The 12453-nt window shown below is 42.4% G+C and overlaps 1 protein-coding gene across 2 annotated transcripts in view; it reads right to left on the reverse strand.

Moving 5' to 3' along the window:
* Positions 1–296: 296 nt before the first annotated feature.
* Positions 297–12453, reverse strand: part of LOC122792944 (RIB43A-like with coiled-coils protein 2) — a 582834-nt gene continuing 570677 nt past the window's right edge. For both annotated transcript variants that reach the window (XM_044060542.1, XM_044060534.1), the window contains exons 7-8: positions 1708–1874; positions 297–1039 (exon numbers count right to left, since the gene is read on the reverse strand). In XM_044060542.1, coding sequence (XP_043916477.1) covers positions 958–1039; positions 1708–1874 — 249 coding nt within the window. In that variant the 3' untranslated portion in view covers positions 297–957. The remainder of the gene's footprint in view (positions 1040–1707; positions 1875–12453) is intronic.

Genomic DNA, 12453 nt, shown 5'->3' on the forward strand with positions numbered 1-12453 from the left:
GTTACAAAACTGTGAATGTTTGCTGCAAATCTACACATAGTAGTCAAAAGATCACAAAAGGACATTTATCAGGAAAAGAAATGTAAGATGTACTCCTCACATTTTTCTCACAATTTAAACGTGTTTTTTCACCTTCTTTGCTAACTGCAGAATGGAAAAGCAGCATTTCCAAAATATTGTGCTAAAAATTGTTACAATGTTTAAGTATTTTATGTTTCAGAAGAAATGTGTATGCTTGCTTTGTTATGGGACACATATTAAATGATAGTGGAGGATTTACAGTGTGAGACAATTACCACTGTCAAGCAGGAGATCTTTATTTGCTTGAAAATCAGATTGGTTGGTTGAATGACTGACATAAAGTACAATTACATTTCTTGTATAGCAGAAAGCTCTCTCTTGGATAAGATTAGTTTTATTTATATTTTCAGTATGATTTCAGGACCAACAGTTAGAACTGTCACTATTATTTATTTATTTTACAATACTATCAGCAATGGCTACTACTAAGGTTAAGAAGTGTTCCTGGAACAACTCTAGAGCTTTGCATGCAGAATGCCAAGTAAAGGGGCTAGTAGAATGAATCTGATAAACACACTTGTTACTGAACTTCCATGAAAGTGTTGAAAATAAAGGCATGATCACACCTAATATAATAGTACCGAAATAAAATGTTTTCAATGGAATTCGCAATTTGTGTAAACTAGAAAATAATTTCAGGTTTACTTCTATGTTAAATTTTAATAGCTAGCTCATTAAATCACCAAAATATCCTAAAATAGTCTACTTTAAGAGATGTCATTTTAACTATGTAAATGTGATAACAGTCACAACATTTCAAATGCATGTTTGTTCAAAGCAGATTCTTGCCATATCCATTTCTAAAGCAGTATGCAGAGCAGCATTGTTACTGGAGGTCTGCGAATGGACCCTTTTTTCTTCTTATCTTCAAGTTTCTTAACGGCTGCTGGTGTTGAACTGGGCAAAGTACTGTGCTGTTGGTGGATTAGTGTAGACCTCTTGCTCCAAATACTGCAAACTTAGATAAAAAAAAATATGGTGTAAAAATAGACATTAACTGAGCAACATTTTTCTCCTGCAAACCACAAATAACTAAAGCACAGTTATAAAATGATCATGTAAAACTCAACCTACCAGTCTACAGTTTTCTGCAGTCCTGGGTGCATGTTTATGTGGCAACCTACTACTTGAATTTTATTTGCAGCCTCATTCAGAAAACTTAACACTATGTTATACTCCTATAAGCAACCGGCATCCCCTTTGTACACTTAATTATGCATTACTTTGGAATCATTACCATTAAACCCAAGTTAAGGTTCATTTGTAAACATCTTGTGTCACATAGCAGTTAAAAAGACAGCATGTTAAATAATGTTGTTATTGTTTCATAAAATGTTGTTGTACAATCAATATATATACTCAGGGGGGATGTAGCCCCCCAGAACAGTGCATGATTCTAGATGGCATGCTTTCTTAATACTGAAACAGGCTTAAGCAAAAAGCTCATTTTGGCAAAGTGTACACTAAGTGATAGTATGTTGTTGAAATGTGCAGTAGATAGACTAAGAAGACCATATCCAGAGAACTGTCTCTGATAATAGTAATTCTGTAGTACACAGTTTCTGCCCTGGTTTGGGTATTGTGATGTTACTAGTAATGCTAATGAAAACATATGGTAATACTTACTGTGTATTTTGCTCCCTGGCTAGTTGCTGATTGTACTTGTCCAGTGATTCTCTCAAATGTCTAGAAATTTTTTCCTGTTCTCTCTGGATTGTCAGTCCAACTTCAGCAGACAGCAATCGCTGTTTATCCCACTCTGTGTCTAGCTTTTTCTCCTCCTCTTTCATAATCTGAAAATACATTATACAGAAAATTAACAGATTTAGACTACTTGAAGGCAAAGAGGCAGAGGTATTGCTATGTATTCCTGCACCCAATGATATCCCCAGATATGACACCCTACCATACCTCTCAACCTCTTAGAGCAAGAAATCTGGACAAGTTCATGAATAAAAGTGGGACAAAGGCTCAAAAATAGGGACATTTTTTAAATGTTGAACTTACAAACTTAGAAAGTTGATAGAATAACATGTTTTGCATTGGCATACATTTTCTGAAGGGTACGTATTCTAAAACTCAAATGTCTTTCATTATTTTCTAACTTCAGTCTTTAATAATTTGCCAGTAATTTGCCAGAAAAGTACAATATTATGAAAACAGACCAACAATATGAGGCAGAAATCTGGACATTCTGCAAAAATCTGTACATTGAGAGGTAAACATCCCACTCTTTTTTAAAATGAGGAACAAAAAAAAGACTTAAAAAAGCTTTTCTCTCCTTTTAAACTGTTAGAAACTGCTTTGCCCCTCCTTAACCATGTCTCTGCTTGAATGCACTTGCTCAGACAGATTGTGTCTTCTTAGAACATCAACAGTTAATTTAAAGGAAGAAATGTCCCATTATTTGGATTCTGTTTTAATATACAACATACAACTCCCCTCAGCATCATGATTGATGATACTGCAGTGGTGTCTACTGGACTCCTGACTTTATTCCCAGCTTTCAGTAAAGCAGTTTTTTAAGGGTGTCCTATACTTGACAGCACCTAAGAGGAAAAAAAAAATCACTATACAAGGGTACCTAAACTATGTGTTAGAGAAACTAACCTTGCTCTCTTTTTGAGCCAACTGCTTCCACACTCCTCAAACTCTTCTCCTGGAAGATTGCTTTGCTAGTGATCTCTGATGGAAGAACATCAAAGCTGCAGGGCTTCATGTGTAAAGAATGCTGCTTGGTATTCCATAAAGACAACCACCCTGTATACTAATCCTTTTGTGCCTAAACTGGGGGAAAGAATTATCCTTGAATCAGGCTTCTTGCCTTTTATCTCTCAGACTTTCAGAATAAGGAGGAAACATCCTGCAATATTTTGACACGCACAGAAAAAAATAGCTTTTACTTACAGCAGAACAAAATAGACAGTTAGACCAGGTGTTTATTTATTAAGGACAGGAAGGGGAAGCCAGTGAGCAAAAAGAAAATGTCTAAATGGCTAACACGCTATATTTGTTTTTGCTACTCTTTTCATGTCAAGACTGTACCTGGACATGTTAAGGACGATTCTACTAGGGATCCGGCAGCTACTACTGCCTTTCTTTGGGGGGGGGGGTCAACACAGAATCCATCCTGGAAGTAGCTACTTGGTCACCTGTCCATATATTTTCCAAGCATTATAATCTAGGTCTTGCATTCAGTGCCAGGGAAGGGCTTGCTACTATCATTCTACAAGGACAAGTTCTGCTAAGGGCCAGCCATCCACTGGTCCATAAGCACTGGAAGTCTTATGTAGAGTCATTACTGCAGCAGTAAATATTGTGAAAAATATTGTATAGATGAATGTACCACAATTCTAGCTGCTCTAATATATTCACTATTGCAGTACCAATTGTTCCATCACTTTCTTTTTATCTCTTTGGCATCCTAGGGTTGAGGTGGCCACCAAATCCAAACCTTCCACTTTCATTCTGTCTTCCTTCAAAAAGCACCTCTCTTCCTCAAAGTTAACCAACAGTCCACCTTCCCTTCTATTACCGAACTAAGTAGAACTGCAGGAGAATGATGTTCTCCTAGCTGATGAAATATTTAATGTACAAGGTGCCCAATTTCCTAAATACTCCCCCAAATGAGTTGCCCTTATCCCCTGTTCCAGATGACTAGCCCTTATCACCTATTCTAGGAGGGGGGGGGTGAAACTGAGGCTTAGGGACTCTACGAACACATTCACTATTTCATGGGATGTAAATATCCATAGCAGAGATGCCCCAAGCTATGAACCACTGCAAAGGGAGTACAAGTATACCCTCCCCTGTTTATTCATATATTGGTTATCTACTCATAACAAGTTCAGGTCTTTTCACAACTTGGAAAAGAAGAACTACTGCTGTCAAGTGCAGTAGGTTTATACCTAAACTTTTCCAGGGGGTTCCACTTGTCCTGCTCCAGGAAGGAAAAAGCTACCTGACAGTCTGTGACTGCTTTAGGTGAAGGAAAGATATCCCACACCCTAAGACAGCTAGGCTTAGTCTACCCCAGTGACAGGGGTCTGACACTAATAGGAAGTACATAAAGGCATGTTGACTCTGCAGCCATTAAAATACTGTCTACTAAAGCAGACTCATCCACAGTTGAATGAAGAGGCCATTAAAAATGGTGGCCAGTATTAGGCCCAAGATTTGCAGCAGGATTTGGGCTTCCAACTACCACTATTTTATTATTCAGGACCTCCTAATCCTTCTCTGCAGACAGGAGTAACAAATAAGAAAGTGTACAATAAGATTGCTCCCAGGTGATGGTGACCTCTAAGACCATTAACAGGTAGCCTGCTCACAGGGAGTCACCAGGAGCAACCTTTGAGGTAAAGGAAAATTGGAGGCCCTTTCATGTAAGACACCCAAAACCATGGCAAGTACCTTGGTAAATACTCAAGGTGCAGCAGACAGTACAGATGGCAAGCCTTTTATGTTGAAAGTGGAGTTCACTGAGGTTGAATCAAGGAAAGCTACTGTGAAACCCCTATATGATGATATTCCAAAAAGCATCACCCATGCCCAATGGGTTCATCTAGGTATCATGCAGCAGAATGGGCAGGGAATCAAAAAATGGGAAAAGAACCCCATTCTTCTTCTTCTTTCTAAAGGAGGAGCAAGCTCTACATCCTTTTAGAGGAGTACAGTACAAATCCATTTCAGGAAATCTGCAGAGAATGGCTAATCTTTTAAGGGAGCTATTGATTTTAGAGAAAGTACAGTTATGTGTGGCACTGTCTGTAACAGCAGATGTCAATTTAATTTCCCCCTTTTTAGTAGTCATTACATGCAAGTTAGAGAAGGTGTGCTGATCTCTAACAGACAGATTATTAAAGTACATAAATGGGGGTGCTTGCATGTATGCTGTGGGGCCACTAGTAGAAGTAGTATAAAAGCAGGCAGCCCTAGAGCCTTTCTAGACTTGGTGATCTTCTTGAAGAAGTCAACAAGATTTAACAGACATGATCTAACCTTAACAAATAAAAAATGGTTTGGTTACACAGTTGGGAGATTACCTATGTCCCTGTTGATAAGGTCCATAATGGGTCTTTCCATTGGTTACAAATGAGGCGAGTCAGGCTTATGGGTGTATAATTACCTGTGTCGGGTGATGGTTCCCCCTTGTTCAGACAAGAAGACTGTTGCTGTCCATCATTCTGTCAAAAATAGCCTGTCTGGAGGCTGTGTTTAAGTAAGGATCCAACAGTGTGTACTACGTCATGTTTTAACTTACTGATAAGGCAACCTGGGATGTTGTCAGGGCTCACTAAAACCATGTTTTTAGCCTTAGAGAGTGCAAAGATGAGCTACTGTCTCTTTTTAAACACCTTTATTGAATTATCACTTGTGACACTGGCAAATTTACATTTATACAAAAATAATCAAACTGTGTAAAATTAACATTAACAAATTTCACATATATTGCTATATATCATATAAGCTAACCAATATTACATAAATTATTCCTGTCTCTTTTTTTAAACAGGAAACATCTTTATTAAACCATCAATTATGACATAAACAATCATACATTTATAGAAATGAAAATGAACCACACTAACACAATCCTAGTTGCAAGCATTTTACATCACAAACCATACTGACACACTCCCAGTTGCAAACATTATGCATCACTTATAATCTACCCAACCATTTTCAAACATTACACAGATCATGAAGTCCTGCCTTCTTTTAAACTTTATTCCTCCCCTGTATGTATTGTTCCCACAATTCCCACAATGATGAGCTGTTGTCTTGAGAAAATATGCTGAGTAATGTTTATATAGTGGGGTCGGGGGGGGGGGGGGTGAAGTTTTATCCAAATATGTCAGGTATCAAGTTGTCTATCATACATCTCAAACTCTTAGAGCAAGAAATCTGGACAAAGCCATAAATAAAAGTGGTACAAAGGCTCAAAAAGATGGACAATTTTTAAATACTTCTCTTACAAACTTAGAAAGTTGATAGAAAAATAAGTTATGTACCTACCATAACGTTCCATGTTTGTCCTTCATCTTGCCTTCCTTCTTGCTGGTTGGGTTCGGAGCCGATCCTCAGCCCCCACTCGGCCGATTTACCATAGCTCAAGAGCTTTTACTGGCTCAAGGCTATCCCTTATCCCAACATGCCGAGCGGCAGCTACCCAGATCTCATTTGTAATAGCCCACACTAGACATATATAGAAAAAAAAAAAAAAACATTTTTACTAAACTCTTATACATCAAGATAGGAAGGAAAAAGGACAATGTATGGTTAACTAACCTGGTATGTCATCAGGAAACTCAGCCAGTGTAACAAATAAAGAACTCCTCTCAAACCTCCAGGAAGGGGGAAAGAGGGGGGGACACAAGAAGGAAGGCGAGATGAAGGACAACAAACATAGAACATTATGGTAGGTACATAACTTCTTTATGTTGTGTTGTCCCATCTCGCCTTCATTCTTGCTGGTTGGGACCGCATCCCCATAATCTGGTTCTTGGGTGGCTCACTGGAAAAAACTATTCAGGACCGTGGAACCAAAGGATGCCCTATTCCGGGAGACCACATCCAGTCTGTAATGAGAGATAAAGGTATGAGGATTTGCCCATATTGCTGCTGCACAGATTGAATCTAAAGGCAATTTAGCTTGGAAGGCAACAGAGGTGGCTAAGGCCCTAGTTGAATGTCCTCTGGGCCTTCCTGGAAGTGATTTTGTACACAGACCATATGAATAAGTGATTGTGTCTGACAGCCACTTTGATAAGGTCACTTTAGAAACTGGATAACTTTGCTTATTGTCAGCAAAGGATAGAAACAATTGGTCTGATTTTCTGAGGTCTTTGGTCCTGTGTAAATAAAAACATAATTGTCTATGAACATCCAGTTGGTGTAATCTATACTCTGCCTTGTTGCCATAATTGGGGAAGAACACAGAAAGCTCAATGGACTGATTTAAGTTATACTCAGAACAAACCTTTGGCAAGAAAGAAGGATTGGTCCTTACAGAGACTCTATCTTTGTGAAAAATGAGATACGGTGGGCAAATAGACAAAGCATGTAATTCAGAAACCCATCTAGCTGAGGTTATAGCAACCAAGAAGAGGGTTTTCCAAGACAGAAACTTCAGGGGGCAAGATGCTGCTGGTTCAAAGGGAGGCAGAACCATCAAAGCTAAAACCAAGTTTAGGTCCTGGGGGGGGGGGGTTCTCTTACCGGGGGCCGTAAAAGTGTTGTACGTCGTAAGAATGCTCTGCACAACTTATGGGACATAATGTTAGAACCCAAGTCTCCTACATGAAAATTGGAGATGGCAGCCAGTTGGACCCTAATAGTAGCTGCAGCTGCCCCTTTTTCGAAAGTTTCAGCCAGAAAGTCAAGAATCTTGTGAACAGGAGCTGTAAAAGGATCAATGTTATTACTCTTGGCCCAAAAGAGAACCTCTTCCATTTGACAGTGTAAATCCTCCTGGTAGTGGTCTTGTGTGAGGACACTAGGATGTGTTGTACAGCAGGCTAAATGTTTGGGAGCCTGACTAAAACTGGAAGTGGAGTAACCAAGCAGTCAGCTTGACAGTTTGGAGGGATGGGTGAAGTCCGCCTGACTGATGCTTCAGGAGGTCTGGAACTGGTTCCAGTATCCAAGGCTCCAGTTGAAGATGATGGCGGAGAAATGGAAACTATATCTGATGAGGCCAGTAAGGAGCAATGAGGATGAGTTTGCAACCCAATGATTTTGCTTTCTGAAGTACCTTTGGAATGACAGGGAAAGGCGGAAAAGCATATAGTATTCTCGGAGGCCAATCGTGAACAAGTGCATCCCTTGGTGACTGTCCCGGAGGGGGAACTAGGGTGTAGCAGCTGCTGCATTTGTTATTTAGCAGAGTGGCAAAAAGATCGCAGCATGGCTGGCCCCACTTGTGGAAAATCAAGTCCACAACTTCTTGCTTCAGGGACCACTCGTGTGGTATAAGGATAGTCCTGCAGAGCCTGTCCGCTACCACATTGGATTTTCCAGGAATGTGCGTCACAATCTCACAATCAGAGAATGTTGGGAAGACATTGCCCATTGCCATATTCGAAGCACCTCCCAACACAAGGGATAAGATCTGGTTCCGCCCTGCTTGTTGACGTACCATACCACTGACATGCTGTCTGTCTGGATTGTAATGGTCCTGGTAGGTAGAGAGTCTTGAAGTGCTTGCAATATCAGAAGCACCACTCTCATCTCTAGAGCACTGATGTGCAAATGGTACTCATGAGGCTGCCACGTTCCTTGGAGAGTCTGTCCAGATAATGCCCCCCCCCCCCTATCTGGGAAGCGTCCGTGGTCACTGTGGCTACCAGATGGGGGTCTAGAAAGGGTCTGCTCAGAGTCACATGGGGAGAAACAAGCCATCATAGTAGGTCCTTTTTGCAAGATTTCGTGATCAAGATCATGTGTGACATTGGCAAATCCTGGAAAGACCACAGAGCAAAAAGAAGCCACTGTAGAATCCGCATGTGTAAGTGTGCTAAAGGAACTAGCATAATTGCTGCAACCATTGAGCCCAGTACTTGTAAAACTTGTCTTGCCTGAACTCTCGTCTTCTTCATGAGAAAAGAAACTTGCTGATGAATGGCTGACACCCTGTCTTGAGGCAGTTCTGCTATCATGCTTCTTGTATCTAAGTCTGCCCCTATAAAGGTGATAGACTGACAAGGCAACAAGGCATATTTTCCGTAGTTTATGGTGATGCCTAACTGGGAACAAGTTTGGATTGTGTAGTCCCGAGCTTTGATCAGTTGATGCTCGGTGGTAGCAGTGAGGAGCCAGTCATCTAGATATGGAAACACCTGGAATCCTAGACACCTCAGGTGAGCCATAACCACTGCCATACACTTGGTGAACACCCTTGGGGCTGTGGTGAGACCAAAGGGCAGGGCCCTGAACTGTTAATGACTTGCTCCCAGCCAGAAGTGTAGGAATCTCCTGGATTGCCTGTCCATTTTTATATGGTAGTATGCATCCTGGAGATCTGTGGAGCACATCCAACTGTCCTGACCCAAAAAGGGAAGAATGGACTGCAGTGTCACCATCCGGAACTTTGTCTTTTTTACCGATTGGTTTAGTTTGCTGAGATCCAAAATTGGTCTCCAGTCCCGTCTTTTTTGGAACTAAAAAGAATCTTGACTAAGTTCCGGATCTGATTTGGTCTGTGGGGACTTCCTGGATGGCTCTTTTTTCTAGCAATCTTTGAACCTCTAGGAATGCATAATCCCAAAGACTGGGTGGAACATCTGAGATAGAACATTTGTCTTTTGAGGGGGGGAAACTGAGAAAAGGGAATTTTGTAACCCCTGGATATTATCGACAGTACCCATGTTTCTCTTGTGATAGACTGTCAAGCTGCTGGGTACAGTGATAATCTGCCCCCAACTGCCTCCAGAGGTGGACAGCTGGGCCTCCCTTCAGGAGTGCTAGAAGGGCCTAGCAGAGAAAGCATCTCTGTTGCCCTGATGTTACGGACCCCCTCTGCTGCGAGGGCAGCATCTTCCATTGTTGTTTCCCCCTCTGCCCCTGGGGGAAAAATCTCCATGAGTGTCAGGCGAAGATCCCTGGGATTTTCAGAACCACATTTTTCCACTCTTCTGACCTTTAGGATAGTGGAAGAAACGGACTAATATGACAGAGACAGTCTTGCCATCCTGTTCACACCTGGTGAGAGTCTCTTTTACCTGAGGTCCGAAAAAGTACGAGCCATCGAAGGGGCTGTTGGTAAATGAAGACTTAAAAGGTTCCACAAATTGACAAAGGCACATCCAGAAGTGCCTCCGCAAAGCTACACCAGTACTGGCTGCCCTACTCACTCCATCTGCCGCATAAGAAATGAGCCTCATGAAGGAGTTAACCATGGAGGTCAAGGTCGCAAGCTGGGAAGCTGCCCTGTTCGCAACTCCCTCAGCTGTAGGATCTTGCAGGGTATCTCCTAGCTCATTCAGGAGATCCCTCTGAAGTCTTGTGAAATGAGACAAGTAATTCAGTGACCTGAGAGTAAAGGTCGCTGAAGAAAACATACGCTTCCCATACCTGTCCATTGTATGAGACTCTTTGTTCGACGGATGGACAGATGAAGAAGTTTCGGCAAGTTCCTTCTTGGTGGCTGCTGCCACCACCATGGCATCAACAGGGACCCCTTTGGATAGAAACGACATCTTCTGGAGTGGTAATAAATTTGTTTGGTCTCCTCAGAACTGGTTCCATGGTCTCTGGAGTGATCCACTCCTTTTGACTCACTACAGACAGAAGTGGGTCGAAAGGCAAAGACACCCAAGAGGTGGAGGGTCGGGAACCAAATGAATCCAAGTAGACAGACTTGTCCTCAGAAGGGGCTAGGAACTTCCAGCCACCCCTCTGTCTAAGGATTTCCAAGATGTCTGAAAAGGAGACATCCTCAGAGGGGGACCGTGGGGACCTTTCCAACTCATCCAAGTCTGTATCCGAAGTGATAGACTTGGGAGTTTACATGCTTCCTCTTGCACTTCTTCTGAAGAAGAACCTCCTCCGAATGTTCGGGGGAGGTTTCAAAAGAGGTGGGGTCACAGTGGGGTGTCTTGGGGCACAGGTTCCCTATTCTTGGTTGCAGGAGGAGGGACAAAGGCAGGCACAGACACCGAGGGAGAAGGAGCCAGTGGGGCCAAGGATGGAGCAGTCTCAGGAGACAGCACGCTCCTCATCACTTCGAAGGTGCCACAGTCCCAAGTTGAAGGAGACACTGGCTCCGAAGAGCCCAGCGATCTCCTTCAAACCAGAAGCGATGGCTCTGAGGCCGATGTAGGAGCCGAGCTCACCTACACCAAAGGTCCGAGAAGGAGAGCGGGGTTGGACAAGGGTCCGATGCCACTTCCCCCCTCAGAGCCGGTGAAAGAGCTTCGGCGTCCAGATCCCTTAATGGTCTGAGACATCGAGGAGATCAGAGCAGTCGTCGGAACTGATAAGGGGGAAGAAACTGGAGCCAATGGTTCCACCATCACAATCTCCACATACTCCGGCTCCGAGCTCAAGAGAGTTGGAGGAGGAATTGATGGAGAAGTTGGGAGGGCCGAAGAAGACAATTCCTTATGGGCTGGGCTTGAAAGTAATTTAGCAAGTGCCTGTGACTTGAGGAGCCTGTTGACCACTCTCTCCACATCATGATCCGAAAGTCTGGAGGACCGAGAGGAGTGTGAAGAGGACTGGTGACTGCCCGCTCCAGGTTGCAGCAGAGGAGACTGTGGAGCAGAGTGTACCGGCTCCAAAGAAGGAGACCTTGATCTCTTATGGGTCCGGGCTGGCTCCGAGGACACAGATGGAGCCGCCAGAGACTTAGCTTTGTCGGAGCCAATGCTGGGAGCCAACAGAGCTGAAGGCTTCTCAGTGATTTCTGTCTGTTCTGAACTCAGAACGGATGGCTTGGACTGTTTCTTGGACACTTTGGCTGGCTGAGGACCCTGAGACGAAGGATCTTGAGGGTTCTTCAGGATGCCACGTAAAATAAACTTATTTTTTCTCTCCTGTAGAACTCTGGAACTGAAAGAGTGATAGATCGAGCAAGAGTCCTGTAGGTGAACAGTCCCTAAACAATAAACACAATTTGTGTGCCCGTCCGTAAGGGGCATTTTTGGCAACACGAGTCACATTTTTTAAATCCAGAGGGTTTTGATTCTTTAGACATGGTAAAGTCAAGGAAAAATCCACAGTACCAGAAAAAAAACAGAAAACTATCAACTACAGCACAGAACAAGTAACTGCAACTAGGAAAGAAGAAAGAAGGGGAAGAGCCTCTAAAGTAAATGGTGACTCCCCCAATGGGAGAGCCTCTAACTTAAAAGGCAATCCCAGAAAAGGGTAAGGAAAGGGAAGAACCCTCTAATTTAAATGGGCTCTAAGGGGAAAGCAAGGCCTGAAGAGAAAAAATGATGGCTAAAAGCACCACAACAAGCAGAGAAAGGGTTTGTTAAACTAACGGGGGATGGTACACACTAACGAGTCAATATAACCACTAAAAATTTGAAAAACTAGTGATAAATAGAAAAAAAAGCACAAAGTACTTACCCTGTGCCAGTAGTAGCAATCTCAACGCTGCAAGTGGCAAATGAGATCTGGGTAGCTGCCGCTAGGCATGTTGGTTTAAGGGGTAGCCTCGATCCAGTAAAAGCTCTCGAACTATAGTCAAATTCACAATTCTTAGCAGGTGCTTTTTTTATTGCTAGAAGGAGTGCACCTTTTCACGTCTATACACCTCTGTATTATTCTGGAAGCATTCAGACTTCGTCATTCTTATTCATTTTCCAATTCCTTAGTAATTGTCCAGGCCAAAAATAAATTGTAATCTTAACTAATACATTA

This window comes from Protopterus annectens, chromosome 1.part0 (assembly GCF_019279795.1).
Source record: "Protopterus annectens isolate FY-2018-M chromosome 1.part0, PAN1.0, whole genome shotgun sequence".
NCBI classification, from domain to species: domain Eukaryota; kingdom Metazoa; phylum Chordata; order Ceratodontiformes; family Protopteridae; genus Protopterus; species Protopterus annectens.